At 39.0% G+C, this 22,808-nt stretch overlaps 1 protein-coding gene across 25 annotated transcripts in view; it reads left to right on the top strand.

Moving 5' to 3' along the window:
* The window catches only part of EIF4G3 (eukaryotic translation initiation factor 4 gamma 3), a 314,690-nt gene that overhangs the window by 274,491 nt on the left and 17,391 nt on the right, over positions 1–22,808 (top strand). For 23 of the 25 annotated variants that reach the window (XM_045035239.1, XM_045035237.1, XM_045035236.1 and 20 more), the window contains 7 exons: positions 1,333–1,450; positions 3,318–3,538; positions 5,245–5,363; positions 9,311–9,483; positions 16,083–16,208; positions 17,968–18,049; positions 20,523–20,621. In XM_045035239.1, the coding sequence (XP_044891174.1) occupies positions 1,333–1,450; positions 3,318–3,538; positions 5,245–5,363; positions 9,311–9,483; positions 16,083–16,208; positions 17,968–18,049; positions 20,523–20,621 (938 nt within the window). The remainder of the gene's footprint in view (positions 1–1,332; positions 1,451–3,317; positions 3,539–5,244; positions 5,364–9,310; positions 9,484–16,082; positions 16,209–17,967; positions 18,050–20,522; positions 20,622–22,808) is intronic. The other 2 variants (XM_023258253.2, XM_045035225.1) reach the window with 2 other exon arrangements.

Genomic DNA, 22,808 nt, shown 5'->3' with positions numbered 1-22,808 from the left:
CCTTCTCCGGAACCTGGATGTGGGCTAGTATTCACCGTATAGTGCATTCCCACAATCGTTTAATAATGGTTTTAGGAAAAGATCTATAGACAAAGCATGCCCAAACTTACTGGTGTCCCTCACAATATGGATCTTCAGGTGTTTTAAATATTTAGAGTTTTTTGAGTTCAATTAGGCTGTTTAAGACTTGAATCTCCTAGGTACCTTTGTTGTTGTTGTTGTTCATAAATTCAATATAATTAGAGAATTACTGGGATCGCAAATGAAGAGGGAAACTCATTCTTCTGAGAAGAATTGGATAAGAGAGTTGTAAAAGAATTAGATTGAAATATTTTTCAAAATCTTTATCAAAAGTCAGACTTTCAGAGATTTGACCTTAGGACTCAAATGTTTAGACCATCACAAACACATCCTTTCTTTTCTTTTTTTTTTTTAATGTTTGTTTATTTTTGAGAGTGAAAGAAGAGACAGAGTGCAAGCGGGGGGAGGCACAGAATTTGCAGCAGGCTCCAGGCTCTGAGCTGTCAGCAAGGACCCCGACGCAGGGTTCAAACGCATGAACTGGGAGATCATGACCTAAGACGAAGTCAGACACTTAACCACCCAGGCACCCCCACAGACACATCTTTTTAAAGCTGATGAAGTCCAGTAGAAAAGTATAAAACGTTAATGTTTTATAAACGTTAGAAGAATAAAACTTCTACATTAACTTCCTTTCCATATTTCCCTCTACTAAGTAATTTTGATCTCTGATTTTTTAATTTTTATTTATCAAGTTTATTTATTTATTTTGAGAGAGAGAGAGCGAGCCGGGGAGGGACAGAGAGAGAATCCCAAGCAGGCTCCGCACTGTCAGCACAGAGCTCAGTGTGGTGTTCAGTCCCACAAACCCTGAGATCATGACCTGAGCTGAAATCAAAAGTCAGACGCTTAACCGACTGAGCCATCCAGGCGCACCTTTATTAGTTAGCTTTTTTAAGTGCAATATTTTGTTTGGTTTTGTTTTGTTTTTGCTTGCCTCCCTCCTTCCCTGTCTACCACTCCCACCCCCTTCCCTATCTAGGATAATTTAATTATGTTTTTAAAGCAGCAAATGGTTATAATGAACAAAGGTTTCAAAAAAAATTTTTTTTACAGACAAATTCCTTCTAACATTATACTTCTAAGAGTATAGTTTGTGGAGGAGATTGGCATCACCTTGTTAAACTTGTTAGAAATACCTAGTCTCAAACAACACCCCCCCTTTCCTCCCTAGAGAGCCAGATGAATTAAAAGCTACATTTTAGTCATTTGATTTGTATTTTTTCCCCCCTCAATCCTCAACACCTATAGATGCCTTACGGTCAAGTGCTTCCAGTTTAAACAGATTCTCTGCTTTGCAACCTCCAGCACCCTCAGGGTCTACATCGTCTACGCCTTTAGAGTTTGATTCCCGACGGACCTTAACCAGGTATGGAGCCCACTCTCCATGTTAACTGAAGACTGACCTACTTGTGGATGTCTGTTCTCTCTCTCTCCTTCTCTCCTTCTCTCTTTCTCTATTATTCTTTTTCTCTCTTTCACACACTCACACACACACCCATGTAAATTATGATGGTCATCTCTGTGCATGGATTCCTTTTATCCCTAAGGTTGATTTTGTTTTTCTATTCCTTCTTTGATCTTCACGTTCTGTAATTTCCAAGATAAGAACATAATTGGGTGGTAGATTTGGGATGGGGTGGAAAGGAAGGGCAAGTTACCTGGCAAGTTTATAATAGTTTGTTTCTTTTTTTAAGAATTTTTTTTAATGTTTATTTTTGAGATAGAGCACAAGCAGGGGAGGGCAGAGAGAGACAGAGACACAGAATCTGAAGCAGGCTCCAGGCTCCAAGCCGTCAGCACAGAGCCCAACAAGGGGCTCAAACTCAAACTGTGAGATCATGACCTGAGCCAAAGTCGGACACTCAACTGACTGAGCCACCCAGGCGCCCCAGTATAATAGTTTGCTTCTTAAGAAAGTCAGACCCACCCAAACACCCCTGGAGGCTGGTGGAGGGCTTGCTAAACTAATGCGTCAGGATGTTCTGGATTAACCTAACACTCCGAAGCATGTGAATTAAAGAGCATGACAGCCTACCCATATGTTTCTCTGTCATACCGTTCTTCAAGTTCTGTTTCAGGCTGTCCTTTGTTTCTCACTATTCTCTCTGTATTGTACTGTCTTTCTACCTTCTTTTTTGTAGGACTGATACAGTCAGGTGTTCTGTTGGTTGGTTTATAGGGAATGAATACCTGTAGTATAATGACCGAGAACAAAATTTTTAGTTTTCATTTTCTTAAGATTTTATTTTTAATCTCTACACCCAGTGTGGGACTCAAACTTACAACCTTGAGATCAAGAGTCACATGCTTTACTGACTGAAGCCATCCAGGCACTCCTCAAAATTTTTGACATAAGCACTTTTAGAGCTGAAGTTGCTTTAAACTCTCAAACTTTCCTTTTTTGTTACTGTAGTCAATTTGGCCAGGTAGACTTTCTAACTATGTTGCTGTTCTCTTGGCTTCTACGGTAAAATATGCTTAGCACAGTTCAGCTTTTAGTGATGGCTCAGCTTGTCATGAAGCATCATTTGTGCTATTGATGGCTCTTTGCTCTGCCATAGATTTCCCCTGATGGCTCTGCTTTTTGAGTACTTGTGTATGTTCTTTCAGAGGTTAGACTACTGTCGTGCCTCTAGTCCTTTCTCCTCTCTTCCTTTTCATTTGCTCTCCTGGCCTGCTATGGACCAAGGAACTACCTGCCCAACTGGTGGGAACTGTCTGAAAAGAAGCCTAGGGAGATAGGAAGATTCTCTCTTAAGGAAAGTATGTGACTTTGGCCACTCAAAAACTACTTCTGCTACTTGGTTCTCAAAATATTTTACTTATATTTGAAGTTTTTGAATAAATACTGTATCATTGTCTAATTTCTAAGATAGTGATACCATGTCCGTTAGGTATTCTTTGTCTCTTTCGCTCTTTTAGCTCATACATTCGGCACTGTCGTCTTTATTAAAAGATTTAAAGAACTAAAATAAGGATTTGCCATTGCATTTTAAAATCTTAAGTGGTATCCCTTCAACATTCGTGAGAAAAGCTAAAACATACTCAACATTCTCTGAAAGCACTGACTTTACTTGTTTACATAATTATAGTTTGATGTAGAATTGGCGCCTCACATACCTGAAGTCATGTGTGAAAAATTACATACCTGCAGGAAATCTTAATGTTATTTTATGATTTGAATGCATAGTGGATGGGGTGATCTTCTGAAGAAGTATGTTTTGTGTTTTAAGTCGTGGAAGCGTGGGCAGGGAGAAGAATGACAAGCCCCTGCCGTCTGCAGCAGCTCGTCCCAATACTTTCCTGAGAGGCGGCAGCAGCAAAGACCTGTTGGACAATCAGTCTCAAGAAGAGCAACGCAGGGAGATGCTAGAGACCGTGAAGCAGCTTACGGGAGGCATGGACGTGGAGAGGAGCAGCGCTGAGGCTGACCGAAACAAGGGCCGGGAGTCAGGTGAGAGACTTGGTACACACAGAAGGAAGATTCGGGCCTTAACTGTGGAATGAAAAGTGCAGAGGAGATTTTGCCCCTGTGTAGATTTCAGAATCATTACATGGTAATAACATACCAGTATCTTAAAACGTAAAGGGCATCTTCATGGTTTTGTAACATAGGTTTCGTTTCCCAGGTTGTCCCTTTGTTCGTCAATTTGTAAGTTTCCCCCGTTCTCGATTAAATGTGATGGTGATGAGGGTCTCTTGCTGTATATTAAGCAATCTGAATTTCTTAGCAGATTCTCACAGTAACCCCTTCCTGTGCATTAGAGCGCATGGGCTTTGTAGAGCCCTCAAATGTATGAAAATTCTGACATCCAAAGCAAACCAAAGAGAAAATATCAGGTTGTCTTTTGTTACCTTCATCTTGGTAGCATCTGTGGTCTTTGTACATGTGTAGCTTGTATATGATTAGAGGACCAACTCAGATAATGCTCTAAAAATTACCTCATTTACATAACCTGTCTGCATTTCTGTTTCTTCATTTGTTATATGGGGATAGTAAATGTGCCTACCCTGTAGAGTTATCATGAAGATTAAATGAGAAGTCTACACGGGTAAATATTTAGAACTTTATCTGATAAATACAGATTTTTCAAAAAGTACTAGAGGTCATGAGGGTAAAGATGATGAGAACAATGAGAAATAGTTTAAAGATAATTTTCAGCATCTTTAAAATACTAATCCTGAGGTAGTACTGGTTGTTTATAACATCTTAATAGCTTTCAGATTTCTTTCACTATTTAAATTGTGTCTCCTCCTCTAAATGGATTCAGAGGCAAATTGAAATGTCTTCTCCCAACTGATAGACCAGAATTTTTGACTTCAGGGACATGTGGCTTTCTGATCTGTGGTATCTATTTGGGGAACATAACGAGATAGTGTATGAAAATGTCTTGTGAGTAGTGAATAACGTGGCACAGCTGCCCTATGCATTTTTATCTTCTGGGTCATTCATTTATTCACCACATGCACTCTGAACACCTGGTGACTTGTGGGCATTGGGTCTCTGCTTTCAGCCTTCAGTCTGCTGGGTCCAGAGGACTCCTATGACATAATCCCACGAAAGGTATTGTATATGAGAACAAACTGAGAAAAATGCCACGGAGGAAAGGAGCAGAGTTCTAAGAGGGTGCTTAACAAAGGAACTATCTGGAATTGATACAGAGGGATATCAGGGAAGGCTTCCTCGGGTCTGATGAACCAGTAGGAGTCGAAATAGATTTACAGGAAGGGATGGGTATGGAGCAGAGAGAAAGAGCACTCTGGCCAGAAGGAGCATCATGACATGTTCACGCAACTGCCAAAGGCCCGTGTGGTTGGAACTCTGTGCGTGATTGTACAAGCTTCACGTGCTGTTCATCACTGAAGCAGTGGAGAAGAATCAAAATGCAGAAAGGGACAAAAAAGCTCTAATTACAAAAGTTTACCGTACCCCTCTATTCTTTTCATTGTGGAATATGAAGTTACTTAGTGCCTATCTATGCTAAAAATAAATATTTCTCTTTTCTGCTTTTAGGTGTCTTGCTTTGTCAGATTTGTATCTATTTTAATGCTTTTATGGAAAAGTTGGTATAACAACAAATAAATATTGTCAACCATAATCCCCCATTTTAATTACAATTTTTGTCTGTTTTACTTCCTCACTTTTTTTAACCTCATTAGTAGCGAAGCCAGAAATTCCAGCAACAGCAGCCCCTGACAAGCCTGCGTTGTCAGAATTGGAGATGGCGAGGAAGTCTAAATCTATCATTGATGAGTTTCTACACATTAATGATTTTAAGGTAAATGAAGTTTCAGAAAAAGAAAGCAACAACACAAAGCCCCGTGGCAGAGAGATACAGTAACTTGGCTCTGGTCTAAAGCACTTGTCAGGGGCAGTTCGGTTTGCACAACTCGGATGTGCTCTTGCCAGCTACTGTCTTTTAAATTGATGATGGAGTTCACAAGATCACATGGCAGGAAGGGGGAATGACTACCAGTCCATCCCCACAGTAGAAAAACCACATTGACTTTGATGTTCATGAGCAAAAACCCACACATTATCATTTTTAGGCATTCTTATCTAGCTGTACATTACCTGTTATGATCTTCACAGTCCTTGTATGGTCATTCTTGTATTAACTTTAAACTATGGCTAGCATTACTTTTTATTTCATAAGTGGAAACCTGAGGCACCAAGGAGTAATCGCACTGCCAGGGCCAGACAGCCTAAGTGAAACATTCAAGACACAGCTTTGAATTTGCTGTTCTTTAACCCCAACTTTCTCTTTGGTCTTCATTTTAAGATGGTAGTGAATAAAATAGACATCATGCCTGACTTCATGAGCCCTAGAGTCTAGTGGCAGAGACAGGTCATAAAGAGTTAACTCAAAAATAGGTATTTAAATTATAGTTATTGTAAATGCCAATAGACCTCTAGGATCTTAGGTGAGATCATATAATAGGACCTAGCTTAGGGATCTGGAGTCAGCAGAGTCTTAATCTGTTAAATTATTTGTCAGATACATTAACTACTTTTGCTTTAACATTATATTAATTATTTCAAGCTTACTTGTTCTCTTGACAGTGTAGTTATTATTTGCTTTCTGTACATAACAGTCACCCTGATTAACTGTAGCCCAGCTTTCTAAAACCCTCAAGCCTTTAAAAAATCATCTAAAATTCAGAAGAAGTACTACGAGGTTTTGATGATGAGCCAGTTAGTTGGAGAGGAAATATCAAGTCAATGAGCAACAAATACTTTGAAAGGAGAAAAGTATCACTCTGAGGAATGGGAGCCATAGGGGGAAAAAGACCTAAGTTCAACGGGAAGACTCTCTGAAAGATCTTAGCCCTAGGCCTGGCCTATAGTATGGAAGAAACAGAGTCAGTTATGACTCGGGAATTTCATTGTACTGGGTCCAAGGCGCATCTGCTGCAGAATGATGATAAGAAGCAGGTGACATTGTCAGACATAGTGAGGGCTCCCTGTGTGCTAGGTGCCGTTAGTTCATTTAATCCTCATAACGCCCTCTTGATTTTAATATTATTATAATAGCTATTTTTATAGATAATGAAACTGAGATGCAAAGATGTTAAATAACTTGATCTGAGTCATGCTTCTGATAAGTGGCCAACTCAGGATTTAAAATTAGGCTTCTAAGGGTGCCCGGCTTGCTACGTCAGTAGAGCACGTAACTTATGACCTCAGGGTTGTATGTGTGAGCCCCACATTGGGTATAGAGATTACTTAAAGAGAAAATCTTTAAAAAACAACAACAACAACAATAGAAGTAAAATTAGGCTTCTAGCTTCAGAGCAGAGACTGTGATTTTATCTTATTACCTTTAAGATTATTAGTGTGTTATGCTAAAGGCTTACAGAGATCATCCTAAAGGAAAGGTTTTTCTAGCATTTTAGTAGGTGTTGTTATTATTAAAAATAATACAAATTAATATGTACTGAGCTTTTGTGTTTGGCAGTGTGCAAAGTCCCTTTTTATGTTCATTCCTCAAGTAACCTTATGACGGGAAGTCAAGCCTGAGGGATTGTTACACTCCTGAATTCACATAGTAGCAAGTGGCAGGGCCAGAATTCAAACTTACATTTGTCCGATTCCACACCCTATGGTTTTTAGCCTCTGTGGTATATAGTTATTGAGTACCTAAAATGTGCCAGCCACAATTTAGGAAACACTGCCTGGACATCGGATATGCTGTAGTGTATATAGTGAGCAACATAGTCTATTTCTATGGGGCATTTGTGGAGCCTGTGTTCTAGTGGGAGATACAAAACTGCCCTAAAGATAGGTAATAAATAAACAACAAATACAAAAAGGAAAATAATGTTTCAGTGCAGAGAAGTAAAACTAGGTGATATGATAGCCGGTGACTGGGCAGTCACAGACTGTAGGAGGTGTCCATTCACCTGAATACTCAATGAAATAAGAATCAACACGAGAAAATCAGGGAGAAGAGCAAGATGATGAATTGCTGTGACATTGAAAGCAGCATAATATAGTTCGTTGATACCACATGCAGATTCAGTGAATAAATTCCCCTTGTAAGATACTTGATCACTTCAGGTTAAATACTGAAGATATGTGCATTCATTTCCATGCTCTCCTGAAAAAGCTTTATAATGATGATGGTCTTTAAAATGAGGTAAAAATTCACAGGGATAAAGAGTAGAGGGAATAGACCGCACCAACACTCTGGAAGTTAGAAACTAGAAGGATGGGTGGTCATTTATTCAGCAGACTACGAATGCACGTAAGGTGCAGGTGGGACTGAAAACAGAAGGACCGATTGGTTTAAAAGTGTATATAAGACGGTTTTAAAAGACAACTGGGCCGAATGTTTCCAAAACTGTGAATGTTCTAAAAAGATGAAGAGAAAGGACTGATCTGGATTAAAGGAGTCTAAAAAGACATCATGCATCCTGACATGTGATGTCAGGTTTTCAGTTGGGTCCTAAACAACAACAAAAAACTATAGTTTGGACATTTGGGGACAGTTGTGGAAATTTCAAATATGTACTGTTTATCAGATAATATTTTTATTGACATTGTGTTGGTATTAAGTTTTTTACGTATCTATGAAGAAAACTAACAATTGATGAATCTAAACTGAAGTGAAGTTACATACGTGTACATTGTACTATTCAATGTCTCTGTAGTTTGAAAGTTTTTTTTTTTAATTTTTTTTTTTTAATGTTTATTTGTTTTTGAGACAGAGACAGAGCATGAACCAGGGGAGGGGCAGAGAGAGAGGGAGACACAGAATCTGAAACAGGCTCCAGGCTCTGAGCCGTCAGCACAGAGCCCGACGCGGGGCTCGAACTCACGGACCGTGAGATCATGACCTGAGCCGAAGTCGGACGGTTAACCGACCGAGCCACCCAGGCGCCCCATTGAAAGTTTTTTAGATAAAAAGTTTATGTGGGGGAGGCATTAAATAAAATAGCAGAGGAGAAATAAAGCAGCAGTGAGAAACCTACATGTGCTCTAGTCCCTTCTTCATTCAAGCAGCTGCTCTTCTCACATGCATCTTCCCTCTCAGAAGAGCTGCTCTCTTCAGAGGTTGAACCAAAGGATTTTGGATTCAGACAGAGTTGAGATAGCTGAGGGCAGGGAGGCACAGTGCTGTGTTGGTGATTCAGCAACCTTGGCTACCAGGCCTCAGAGATACGGACCTAGCCAGATCACCCCATGGTAAGGACCATTTCACGAGCCCCACACCCCAAGAATTTCCTAAGAGGGTTTTAGCACTTAAGCTAAGTATACTAACTTTCATATGAAGGAAGACCTTCCTCGTTGAAGATTTTGCAAATATTAACATACCCAGACAGAATTACCTCAGTTGCCACATTAAGTCGTTTGGCACGTGATGATAAATTTCTGTTTCTTAATATACCATTTTCAGGTTTTTAAATGGTCATAAGATAGGTAAACATTTTGTAGAAAAACACACTTCGGCCCTTTGCGTGATTGTTGATAAATTGTGAAGCTAAACATATTACCCTTCTTAAGATCCTCTTTTTTTTTCTGTTTTTAAATATGGCTAATATTGCCCTTGTCAGCCTGCATTTTACTGAGCTAAATTAATGTTTTTTTTAAAATGTATGAATACTAGCTTGTTTGTGGAGCTTTCTGCTGACTTTGTCATAAGTAAAAGATTGTAAACTTATTTTAACGCTTTGGTAATGGGATCCAGATATTAGACTAAGCTGTTATTTGCTGTTTGAACAGGAAGCCATGCAGTGTGTGGAAGAGCTGAATGCCCAGGGCCTGCTACATGTGTTTGTGAGAATGGGAGTGGAGTCCACCCTGGAAAGGAGCCAGATCACCAGGGATCACATGGGCCAATTACTGTATCAGCTGGTGCAGTCAGAAAAACTCAGCAAACAGGACTTTTTCAAAGGGTCAGTATCCTCTTCAAGAGTGGTATTCAGTTACTAGGCTCTTGAGTAGTGGTTATTTTTAAAAGTACATATATTTTTAAGTATTTGTCTATTTCCATAGAGTAAAGTTATGTCCACTGTAATTGGATAATTACAATTGTTGTGTAATATACTGATAATTATAATTGCGTAATATACTGATAGTGTGTTGGTGGATATGATGGCATTTTGTAGATTGTGCTAGGGCATAAAGGTTATTTATCTCCTGGTTTTCCAAATCCTATTGTTTATACCTGTGTTAAGGTGTAAGTAAGGTAGTAGAGACCCCTTCACCTTGGGGAAACTCAGGCCCTCAGCAGCCTGTTTACCTGTAAATCCCTAGGTGTTCTTTGAGGAAAAAAACTTTAAAGAAAAAAAAAAAGTTTATTTATTTTGAGAGAGAGCACACTAACAAGAGGGGCAGAGGGAGAGAGAGGGAATCTCAAGCAGGCTCCACACTGTAGACACGGTGCCTGATGCAGGGCTCAAGCCCACAAAACACGAGATCATGACCTGAATTGAAATCAAGAGTCACATGCTCAACCGACTAAGCCACCCAGACGCCCCATAGAAGCTTTTTTTATGTGAGAAAATTTCTGGAAAATCAACTTAAACCTAAAAGCCTTATCCTTTCAATAAACCCTGGTTATTTTGGCCAAGGGATGCTTATCTGTCCACTCTAGCCCCATAGCAGGACGTGTTACTCCAAGTTGTTAATGACTTAGTCTGTTCCGGGTTGGTTTCATTATGATTCCTGTTGATGACTGCTTTGATGAAGTCTGGCTGTCACTAGTGTTGTATCTTCATTAGATCAGGTTCTGATTTGTTTGTGATCATCACATGTGTGTGAATTGGATTCTTTGTGGTACAGCCACAGAATCTTACCCAGGTTGAGATTCTGAAATCAAGGTTTAAGGTGAAAATTGCATATGGTAAAAAGTTTCTGTTTTAGGAGCTGTGTTACGTAAATATAAACATAGAAACACACCCGGCCCTGCCAGGTGCCCGCTCTCTAATTGTTCAGGAACTAATATTTCTTGAAGGCAGGACGTCAGATTCTCCTCTCCAATCTCATACTTGACATATGTTCATTGGGTGCAATGACAGTAAGAATTCTACACTATTTATTTTTCTCTTTGTTTTTTTTTTTTTAACTTTTTTTTAATACTTACTTTTGAGGGGAAGGGGGAGCAGAGAGAGAGATGGAGACACAGGTCCGAAGCCAGCTCTAGGCTTGGGCTGTCAGCACAGAGCCTGGTGCAGGGCTCAAACCCACAAACCATGAGATCGTGACCTGAGCCAAAAGCGGATGCTTAAGTGACTGAGCTACCCAGGCACCCCTTTATTTTTCTCTTCGTAAATCTTTTTTGCCAAGCTCATATTATATTCTTGAAAATTAAATGCACATGTGATAAAATGCCACTGTGTGTCTTTCGGGTATGGTCAACCTCTTAGAATAGCGTAATCATTAAATGCCACAGTTGAATATGTTCAGGAATGATTACTCTTTTGATTTTGTGAGGAATGGTGGTGTTTTCAAGGTCCTAGAATATACATACTTGCCCCTAGGATTATTACTAAGCTGTCTTTGAGTAATAAGGTAGATTTCTATGAATTCAGTGAATGACTAGATTTAGGCCATCTGACCCAGTTACCTTAGTAAGAAACTTCGGCAGAAGTTGCTGATTGTTGTCTTTTAAGGCCAAGATGCGGGGCACCTAGGTGGCTCAGTTGGTTAAGCATCCGACTCTTTATCTCAGCTCAGGTCTTGATGTCAGGGTCATGAGTTTGAGCCCTGCATTGGGCTCTGTCCTGGCCATGAAGCCTACTTCAAAAAAAAAAAAAAAAAAAAGAAGGCCAAGATGGTTTCCCAGTTTTAAAAAGAGAAATCGAGTCACTGCAGTAACCAGCCAGTGTAAACAGCAAGAGCAAATGAGGGTAACCACACCCTCACAAATAAATCTAAGTTCTGTTCCTAGCCAGCTTGAAATCCTACAAACTACATCTGAGGTCACAATTGTATTAATTTATAAATATTTGCTTCTTTCTCATCTGTTATGATATATTCATCAGATAATTTCAGAAATGAGAATGCTGGATTATTATTTAACCCTTTCTGCCTCTCTTGAGACTGTGCTCCTAAGTTTATTTCTGTCTAGAAAGACCCCAGGAAGTGCCGTCTGGCTTCATTGTCTTCATTGAACTTGAGAGGTTCATTGCTTGATTGCTAGGCTCCCTCAGACATTGGCATTTCCCTTTGGAGGATTCCCTGTGGGGAAAAAATGTCATACTCAGACATCGGTGTCTACACTTTCATTGGTGGTGGCCCTGTTGCTGCTGCTGGCAATATAGCCACCACCTTTTATTTATACTGAAAATGAGATGAACACTTCTGTGCTTCGGTATCTACTTCATCTTTCTCTATTCCGATTTCCTTCTATAGCTAGAGAGAATGCAGTGATTCCAGACCTCACTTTTGATACTTTGTTAGATCTAACCACGCCATCCTTAGACCCAGACCCCTATGAAGACCCATGTTCCTTACTAAATGGAGAGGCCTGGCAGTTTTTTTTCTAAGGTGAAAACAAACAGCCACTTGTCATCCACCAGGAGTTTCCTTGCAAATAGATCAAAGTTTCCTAATTACTTCTAAAGCCCAAATTATAAATAGTTCATACTGTCTAAAGAGGCCATTTCATTGGAGCCATGGAAACGCCCTAAGTTTTTTGTCTCTTTGGTCGCAATATCCAAAGACCTCTGTCCTTACGTAGCATATGGGCAAACATCTAAGCTCAGCTTCCTTGGATGCTGCTACTGCTTAGATGCCAATTTCTGAGCAGTGGTTAAAGCTGTTCCCTCCCAGCTCCCCAAGCCAGAGTCGATGGAAAGTATAAGGCCTCCCTGTTTACTGGGCACTGATCAGTCAACTATTAATCTGCCATTTCTCCTACAGAACTCTTCAAAGGATGCACTGCTACTAAATTCTAATACTAGACAGAAGTTTTAAATAGGCTTTCTAGTCAGGTTGTTTACTAGATAGTTTATCAACCCCAAGCATAGTAGTTGCCACATATAAAATATATCCCTACAAAGGCAACATCAAACCATCTTGAAATTTTCAGGACTTAAATCTAGATACTTTATGAGGCAAATCAGGTAGGTAGGTAGATGCATTATTGTATAGGGAGATAGGTTTCAAACAGTGTTGATAAATTCATTTTATATCATGGCGTTAGAAGACTTCTTTCTTAAAGCTATCTAGTAAAGATAGTTCACTATTAGCCATGGAATTTGGAATCACTGAAAGTGTAATAAACAAATGAAAAGCAAGACAGTAAAAATTGGAGTTGTCAATAGACACAAAATATGGGCCCTTCAGGAAGCTTGACTTTGGGAGATATTTGTTGGAGAGAAAATTCTTATCTCCTCCTTGACTGTCTTGGGGAACTTTTCCTGCCACTCAGCAGCAGTTCTACCCTGCTATTCAAAGCTTACACAGACATGTAGACTAAGTTTCAGGTGCAAAATTGCAGAGGTGCAAAAAAACCCAAAAAATTGCTGACCTGCTGGTTAATAGTGGAAACCAAGTTTGCTCACAAAGGTAAGATCTAGCTTAAAAAATGTTTTCCATAGTGATCCTTTGAATATGATACTAGAGTATAAGAAACTTTCGTCATCATTTCATTTCTTTCTTTTACCTGGAATTAGATTCTGTTATGACCAGTCATAATAATACTTGAGTAATCTGATTTTTAGATGTTCTCACTGTTTCTTGTTTATCTACATCAAGATTTAATTTTTTATTAAGTTATCACAGTGCAAAGTGTGGGAGATGCTACTGACAATACTATTTGTTTCCGATTACGGAACATTATTTTGCCTTCTCAGCAGAGTTTTGATCAGAACTTCAGTGAATTTAAAAAAAAAACACACAAACCTTTTTTTAACTACCATGTATCCCTTTAATTATGTTTTAGACAGGAACTCAATATATAAAGAAAATAAAAGTAGAGCCTCTGTAGTTGAGATGGAGGGAAGGATACCTAAAGTCCTACCTGTGGACCTCACCAGAGTTTAGTCCATTTGGTGTAATGGTCACTACATACCAAGAAGCAAGGGTATGGTGTAGTTCTGTTTCATTCATTCATCTGGCAGAAAATGTATATTATACAAGGTAGTGTTACAGGCTGTGTAATACTCCAAAGACAAAGATAGCTAGACGTTTCTGTACACCATGGATTTTTCTTTTAAAATTGTACAAAAGAATTTAGGAACTGTAAACCTGAAAAGAAGCCTCTTACAAGCTTGTTCTACAGAAATCCTGTGTTCAGCCAAATACGGGTTTTTTATTTTTTAAGTTTATTTATTTTGAGAGAGAGCACGTATGTGCACAATAGTGAGGGAGCAGCAGAGAGAGAGAGAGGGAGAGAGAAAGAGAATCCCAAGAAGGTTCTGCAGTGCTGAAACCCTGATGCAGGGCTCTAACTCACAAACTGCGAAATCATGACCTGAGCCGAAATCAAGAGTTGGACACTTAACAACTGAGCCACCCAGGTGCCCTCTCAGCCAAATATGGTTTTTTTCAGTAGTATGGATTTGACCAGTGATTGTGTTCTGCATACTGTCCCTTGATGACTGACTAATCAAGAACTAGAAAACCAAGGCAAGAATATGGTTATCTTCTAGTTTTGATTTGAGATGAAAATAGCAGATCTACTGCTGAAAGACTGGATGGCTACAGTTGTCTCACGGGCTCATTAAACAGCTTAATCTATGGCATTAAACCATGGAACATGAATTCACATTGTAGGATGATTAGCCCAGGAATTGTGGAGTCCAGCCAGATTATGTTCCATCAGTGGCACATTAACTGAGCCTAAAGTGTTCATATAATGAGAGAAGAGTCCAGTTAATCTGTTGTATGGCAAGTAGATATCAAATAATTTTACGCTGTGAGGGCAGAAAGTCAGCATTAAGGATTCACAAGGCCCAGACTTATGTCGCAGAGCTACAAACTGTTTTGAAATGACATCATCAGAAAGGCAACCCTCCATTGTAGTGGTATCTCTTTTTAAGTGAAAATTTTTAATGACATGTAGACCTCTGCAGTAGGTAAACAGAGTGGCATACTCAAGCTAAAAGCCAAAAACTACAGTGAGAAAGCACCCATTTTATGTATGAAGAGATCTGAAAGGCTACAAAGACAAATACTACCTGCCCTACACTCACTCATTCCTTGCCTTATGATTGTGCGCATTTCCTTGTAATTAATGTGTATGCCTCCTTGAGTTAAATTTACTTTGATTTTTGTCCTTTTTAACATGCTGTATATGGGACTGATTAACAAAGTTTTGAGTTATGTTTTTATATTTTTAAGTGAATAACTGTAATTTTTACCTTAAATAACTGCTGATATTTTGTATTTGGCTTTCCCAAGTTTTATATTTAAATCCCATTTATTTTATTTCACATTGAAAAAAATTTCAGGCCATGAAATCTGGAAACCATTAGCCTTTCTTTAAAGGTGCAACAGTTTTGGGGCACCTGGGAGGCTCAGTTGGTTAAGTATCCAACTTCGGCTCAGGTCTGATTTCACCGTACGTGGATTCGAGCCCCACATTGGGCTGTGTGTTGACAGCTCATAGCCTGGAGCCTGCTTCAGATTCTGTGTCTCCCTGTCTCTCTGACCCTCCCCGACTTGCAGTCTCTGTGTGTGTGTGTGTGTGTGTGTGTGTGTGTGTGTGTGTGTGTGTCTCAAAAATAAACAAACATTAAAGGTACAACAGTTTTTAATAAGTTGTAACAATGATGTTATTAGTAATGTTATCAGACTCCTTTATATCCATCCAGTTTGTTTCCCTATTATGAGCTCCTCAAGAACAAGGATTTTTGTCTTTTTTTTTTTCTCTTTGGGTCTAGTCTACATTATAGTGAAATTTTCAGTCCGTGTATCTGACTGGTCCAGGGAATATGATACTCAGCTGTGGTGAACTCATTAGATAGTGTAGGAATAGATTAAATATCTCTTCCCCCAGAACTTAACATGGCTGCCTTGTTTTCATCCTGAAATCTTCCAGAAGTCACCTTCATACAGAACTCTCTTCTGACCACCCTCTCCGTTGGGATATCCTGGTACTATAGTTCATGTTCATCAGAGTATTAGCCCTTTCTGCAAACATGCTTTTGTTTGTGCTATTCATTTTTTTTAAATTTGAGAGAGAGAGCATATGTACAAGGAGGGGAGGGGCAGTGGGAGAGGGAGGGAGAGAATTTTAAGCAGGCTCCATGCTGAGCATAGAACCCAACACAAGGCTCGATCCACAACAGTGAAATCATGACCTGAGCCAAAGTCAAGAGTCAGATGTTTAACTGACTGAGCCACCCAGGGGCCCCTAGAATTTCTCCTCTACTAATACAGGTTTTTGAGAACAAGAATGTGTTTATCAGTTACTTTATGCCTGGCATAGTATCTAACATAGTAGGTGCTTTAATAGATATTTGCTGACTGAGTTTTGGACTCTTTATTTAATCTTAACTTCTGAATTATATTTGTGTGAAATGTTCTTCTTGTTCTTGTCTAGTTTTTCAGAAACGTTGGAATTAGCAGATGACATGGCTATTGATATTCCCCACATTTGGTTGTACCTTGCTGAATTGGTGACCCCCATGTTAAAAGAAGGTGGAATCTCTATGAGAGAACTTATCATGTAAGTTGTACTTGTTTTTGTTTTCATTTTGTGTGTGTGTATATCAAGATAAACTGATGTTGGGGCGCCTGGGTGGCGCAGTTGGTTAAGCGTCCGACTTCAGCCAGGTCACGATCTCGCGGTCCGTGAGTTCGAGCCCCGCGTCGGGCTCTGGGCTGATGGCTCAGAGCCTGGAGCCTGTTTCCGATTCTGTGTCTCCCTCTCTGCCCCTCCCCCGTTCATGCTCTGTCTCTCTCTGTCCCAAAAATAAATAAACGTTGAAAAAAAAATTAAAAAAAAAAAAAGATAAACTGATGCAAAACTTACCAGCTATCTCTAGCATAGTGCTCTTTCCTTAGTGCCTTTGTAGGCTCTTGGATGCAGCCTGTGACTCTTTAAGACTTCTTATTTCAGGGGATTAAGAAGTACAAACTGCCCATTACAAAATAAAAGTCATGGGGATGAAACGTATACTGTAAGGAATATAGCCAATGATACTATAATAACTTTGTATGGTGACAGATAACTACACTTATTGTAGTGATCATTTTATAGTATATATAATTGTCACATCACTATGTTGTACACCTGAAACTAATACAATTATACCTCAATGTAAAAAAAAAAAAAAAAAGGACTTATTTCTGTATAAAAATGTTACATTACACTGTATCTCCATCAGAGAAGTGACAGGGATATGATAACCCTGTGGTCCATTGAGGTTAGCAGTATTTGTAGATAGGGCTCCAAAATCACATAACTGGAAGGTTATTGCTCCTGGAAGCTTAATGTTAATCTGACTTTTATGTCTGTCCTTGCTCAAATGCCATAAGTTATTTCTACATGATAGCTTGTCAGACTGATACCTGCATGCTACATGCTCTGGTTGTAGTAAAGGGACTGCATCTCTGGCATTCCTAGATTTGGACAGGAGTCCGAAGTTGTTTCTACTTTGTATAGACTAGTTTTTTCTAAACTCTTCTTTAGAGCATTAGTATTTTCCCAAAAATTGTTCATATAGTCCTACTCTATGTACTATTATGTCTCTTTTGTTTGAGGTTCACAAAGTATATTACAGCACATTAAAGATTATGAGAATTCTATAGTGAAACCAAACAATAAAAACAAGATTTGGGTGCTTGGCTGGCTCAGTCAGTAGAATATGCAACTCTTCATCTCACAGTTGTGAGTTCAAGCCCCACGTTGGCTGTAGAGCTTACTTAAAAAAATAAATAATAAATTTAATAAAACCTATTTAGCTTTGTTTAATGCAGCATTCTCTCAATTGTAGAATTCTTTTCTTGAGGAATAATTATTCATATCCTGTGAAACACAGTGTGGGATATACTGGTTTAGACTCTGAAAATAAATGGCCCCTTTCTGTTTCATCTATATTGTAAAGAAAAACTTCCTTTCTTAAAAATATTTCATAACTAATTTTCACATCTCCCAGTTACCTAAGGTGCTTCTCTCATTTAGGCTTGAAGTGGTGTATATGTAAATAGATTATTAAATGAGACTGATCATTGCATTGCTTCTATCACTGAGGCAGTTAAAGAAAAAGGCAAAACCCGGGAAATCTAAAGTCCCTTTCCGGCTTCTCCATGAAGCATAGAGTGAACTTGAAGTCTGAGCTACTTCTGCTGAACATTACTTAGACCATGTTCTGAAGCTTTCTCTTGCCCAATATGATTTAGGTTCAGCACACATTGTTCACCTAGTGTTTTAGAACTGGAAGTTTGGTTCAGAAGTACTTAATCACTACTCCTGTCTTTTACAGAGAATTTAGCAAACCTTTACTTCCTGTTGGAAGAGCTGGGGTCTTACTTTCTGAAATATTGCACCTTCTATGCAAACAAATGGTGAGTATTAAACTGAGTGTTAGACTCAACAGCGTTTTCGGCAAGGCAATGATTGTAATCTTGAGTTATCTGTGAATAGCTTAGGTACCGCTATGCAAGTATTTCTGTTTTCCTTTTCCTTTTTGAAAAGAAGAGCGAGGCCTCTGTTTCAACCTAGTTTCTTACAGAGGTGTATTTCTCCTTCTGTTTACTAGTAACTTGGGAAAGAATTATCTAATCTCAACTGGATTTGGTATAATTCTAAATAATCTCAAGATATGTTACATTTGTGGCTAGTAATTTTATCTTCTTTTGAAACAAAATGCCTACGTTATTTATACTCTTTAATACATTTCAGTGAAAACGCCTTGCTTTCAGAGAAAGGTAAGATTCCTAAAATGATTAATTTTATTAATTTTGGATCTCAAGCTAGGTAATCTGATTAGTAATAGGTGTTAAAAATGTTATACAGGGGTGCCTAGATGGCTTAGTCTGTTAAGCGTCCAACTCTGATCTCAGCTCAGGTCTTGATCTCAGGGTCATGAGTTCACGCTCTGCATTGGGCTCCACACTGGGCATGGAACCTACTTTCTAAAAAAGGGGGGGGGGGGTTCCCTCGGTGGCTCAGTTAGGTTGGGCAACTCTTGATTTTGGCTTGGGTCATGATCTAATGCTTTGTGAAATCGAGCCCCACGTCAGGCTCTGCACTGGCTGCACAGAGCCTGCTTGGGATTCTCTTTCTCCCTCCCTCTCTGCCCCTCACATGTGCGTGTATGCGCTCACTCTGTCTCTTTCTCTTTCTCAAAATAAATTAATTTTTAAAAAGATTCTATAGGATTGTGAACTGCTGTCTTAAAGTTAAACTTAGTTTAATAAATACTGTACAATTCTCTGTAAAACTCTGTGCCAGCATCTCAGTGTACAAAGACAACTAAGCCTTCAAAAAATTTATAAACTAGAAAGGAAGACAAGTCTAAACCAAAAGTTTCAAAAGAGTGTATTGATGCCGTATTAGAGGTCTAAGAGGTTTGGGAAAGTGGTGTTAACAACACCTACAGTGATAACATCAAAACAGAACTCATACATGAAAATTTTGGAGTGATTTTTGACTGATTCAAACCATAGCCAAAGGTATGGGGATGATAGATTTCATTGTTTTGTAGGCATTAGTATAGAAAGTCTCTTGAATGTACAGAAGACCCTTTGTATTTCATCTGTGTAATAGTTATTTGTAGTTACTAAATAGCCTGGTCTCTAGTTCTAGTTGATTATTTGTTATTACTAAAGTTTTTATTGAATCCTAATTTGTACATCCAAAATTCCTTCCTCCTTTCCTAATCTACTTCACATTAGTCCTTATTAAAAACCTAAATTCTTGGGGCGCCTGGGTGGCGCAGTCAGTTAAGCGTCCGACTTCAGCCAGGTCACGATGTCGCGGTCCGTGAGTTCGAGCCCCGCGTCAGGCTCTGGGCTGATGGCTCAGAGCCTGGAGCCTGTTTCCGATTCTGTGTCTCCCTCTCTCTCTGCCCCTCCCCCGTTCATGCTCTGTCTCTCTCTGTCCCAAAAATAAATAAACGTTGAAAAAAAATATATTTTAAAAACCTAAATTCTTACTAACTTTTATCTGTAGAAACAGAAAAAGCAAATTCTCACTTTTCCTAACCAAATTCTCATAGAGCATAAACTCTGAAGTGAGAGAGCCTGAGTTTAAATCCTGACTCTGCCAAGTTATCAGCTATGCCTTGGGCAAGTTACTCTATGAAATAATTAGTAATATGATTCATAGCTGATAGCCACGGCCTTGAAGTCTGAGAGTTCCCTGCATCACTGTGACTTTGTTCAGGGAGTGGACTTGTACCTTCTCATCAGTTTTCCAGCCAACAAGAGCTCTCCTCTGTTGTTTCTTGGGCTCAATGTTGTTCTTCTTGCCCTTGAAATACTTCTCATTCCTGGTTCAGGAGCAGCAACCTCTTTATTCATTCTCCGGTTAGGCAGCGTGTTCCTGATCTGTTGCGAAGAGGGATTCCAGTGAGGCTTGATGTATGACTTTAATAGTGGATACATATATATACCACTAGGAAAAGAGACGCTGTTGAATTTATAAACTCTGTGAATTGGACTTGTTTTAGGTGATTATATTCATAAATCCCAAACTGAGCTTGCAATTTCCTAGATTAGTCATCTGACAAAATTAATTATTGAACCTTAAACAGCTATACTTCAGCCATTCACCGTTACATTTACTACATACATTCAGACATCTTGGTGTGAGAGCCAGGAGTCCTGAGAAACTAACTTTATATCAACAAGGGAAAAGTTTTGATTTTTCAGTCTTTATATTTCTATACTCTTGACTTCAAGCAAGCCTTTTCTCCTAATCTGCCCCCACCCCCTCCCCGTGCCTGTCCTCCTTCTCCTCCTCCTCTCTTCTTCCTCTTCATCATCATCCTATCTTTATATAAAAGTAAATGGACTGGACTTATCTCTGTTTTAGAGCCATAAGAAAGTGGGAGCCTTATGGAGGGAGGCTGACCTCACCTGGAAGGACTTTTTACCAGAAGGGGAAGATGTACATAATTTTCTCTTGGAGCAGGTAAGTAAGAACAAGGCTTATGCCTTTCTGTTTAATAGTAGTTGGTCTGGTTCATAGAAAAAATGAAGGTAATTTCATTAGTAGTCCAGTATTAAAATTAGACCAAAATAGGAATTATGGTCAAGATGTCATTTTAAGTCCATGCTTTAGGGCCACTCAACTATTCACTCATTAGATAATAGAAAAAAAAAAATAAAATTTAAAGGACGTAGCCACACACAGAGAAAACGAGCTGCATATCTCCGTGAACCAAAAAAATGAAATTGACAAATAAAGCGGGGGTAATAGGGCTAAAGCGGCAAGTCTTCTGAGCTCTGGGTCTAAATGCCACTAGAGACACCTACAAGTTTTTTCAGTGAGGAAATGGGGACTAGAATGCCCCTTACAAGGTAGAAAATTGGAGGACAGACATACTTCATGAAGCCAGGTGGGAACTCCACAGATAGACAAACGGTACTCTTGCAGCCAAAACCGTAGCTAGGCTGTCCACTTGGTAACTGGATCCAGAAATCCACAACAAGGCAAAAGGCCCATGGTCAATATAATGTAGTTGTAAATAAGGAATTGTGGAGCATCAGAAAGAGGCAACCATAAAAATACTAGACAAGGAAGAGTGACCGAGAAAGGAAACAACTCTCTCTCAAAATGATCACAATCTGAAAATTAGTATATTGAGCTGGATAAAGACACACTGTGTTAATATGGACATTAGCTTCCTTTTGGTTATCCTCCAGATACACTGGGGAGTGCTTCTGCCAAAAGATAAGAGCCTAGATAAAACATGAGTTATCTTGCATTGCTGAGCTGATAGAAAGTGAAGGCATTTTCTAAGGAAAAAAATGAGTAAGTGAGGAGAAAAGCCATAGATGAAACCTGAACTCTTAGCAATAAGCATACATGAGGGGCTTGTTTGTTTCATTGCCATTGTAAATGCTACCAGAGATGTTGGAAGAGGTTGAAATGGTCCTAGTTCAGTATTACCCTGGCTCCCAAAAGAAGCAAACAAAAATGCTTTTTGGAGAAAACATGCTCAACTTAGGTCTCTTCATTTTCTACTAATTAACATTATCTAAATATATAGTTAACACTTAAGAGTTCATTTTAGTCTGTGACGAAACAAGTAACCATGAATGAGAGTAAACAGACAAGAAATGGTAGGTTTAGACCCCAAAGACATGAAATAATGGAATTCTTAATCAGAATATAACATAACGCTGTATAAAAAAGAGGAATTCACAAAAATGTGCAAGCAACCAAACACTAGTCAAAATGACTGAGAAAATTTGGAAAGAAGAAGAAAAGAAACTAAGGTAGATTTCTAAGAGATACTATGAGATTTAAAGGATAAAATGAAAAGGTCTAACATGTCTAATTGGAATCCCAGAAGGAAAAACAGAGGGAATGGAGAAGAGGCAGTATTTGAAGAGATTGTGGGTGAGACTTTTCCCGAACTGATAAAACAGATGAATCTATACAGAAAGCACATGTATACCACAGAGGGTGATTACATTTCAGTGAAACTGCATAACATCAAAAACACAGGAAAGATTTTAAAGTAACTAGAAAGAAGTACGTCACCTATAGAGAAACAGTAGGATTTGCAGTAGCAACAGTGAAAGCCCGAAATGGTGGAGTAATCTCAAAATGTTGAGAGAATATCAGTTTATTTAGAATAGTCTTTCCAGTGAAACTAACATTTAAGAATGATGGTAACAGTGGCACCTGGGTGGCTCAGTCAGTTAAGTATCCAATTTGATTTTGGCTCAGGTCACGATCTCACAGTTGTGAGATCAAGCCCTGTGTCAGGCTCTGTAGTGAGGCTGGAGCCTGCTTGAGATTCTCTCTCTCTCTTTCTGTCTCTCTCGCTCTTCCTCTCTTCTCCCCCAACTCACACATGCTCACTTTCACTCGAAAAAGAGGTAAATAAATTAATAAAAAAATAAGAATGAGGGCAACACATATTTAAAGACTTAACAACACATTTCTGAATAACTCATGACTCCGCAAAGAAATCATAAAAGGCAGTAAGAAATATTTGACTCATTGATAATGGAAAAACACAACAGTATTTGTGGGATACCACAAAAGCAATACTTGGAATGAAACTGTTAGTACTGAACACCTGAATTTAGAAAAGAAATAAGGTCATAGGTCAGTGATCTCATTTTTGACCTTACGAAATTTAAA

This window comes from Felis catus, chromosome C1, assembly GCF_018350175.1.
Source record: "Felis catus isolate Fca126 chromosome C1, F.catus_Fca126_mat1.0, whole genome shotgun sequence".
NCBI lineage: Eukaryota > Metazoa > Chordata > Mammalia > Carnivora > Felidae > Felis > Felis catus.
The sequence above is the reverse complement of the archived record's forward strand: the minus strand, read 5'-3'. Positions and strand labels throughout refer to the sequence as shown.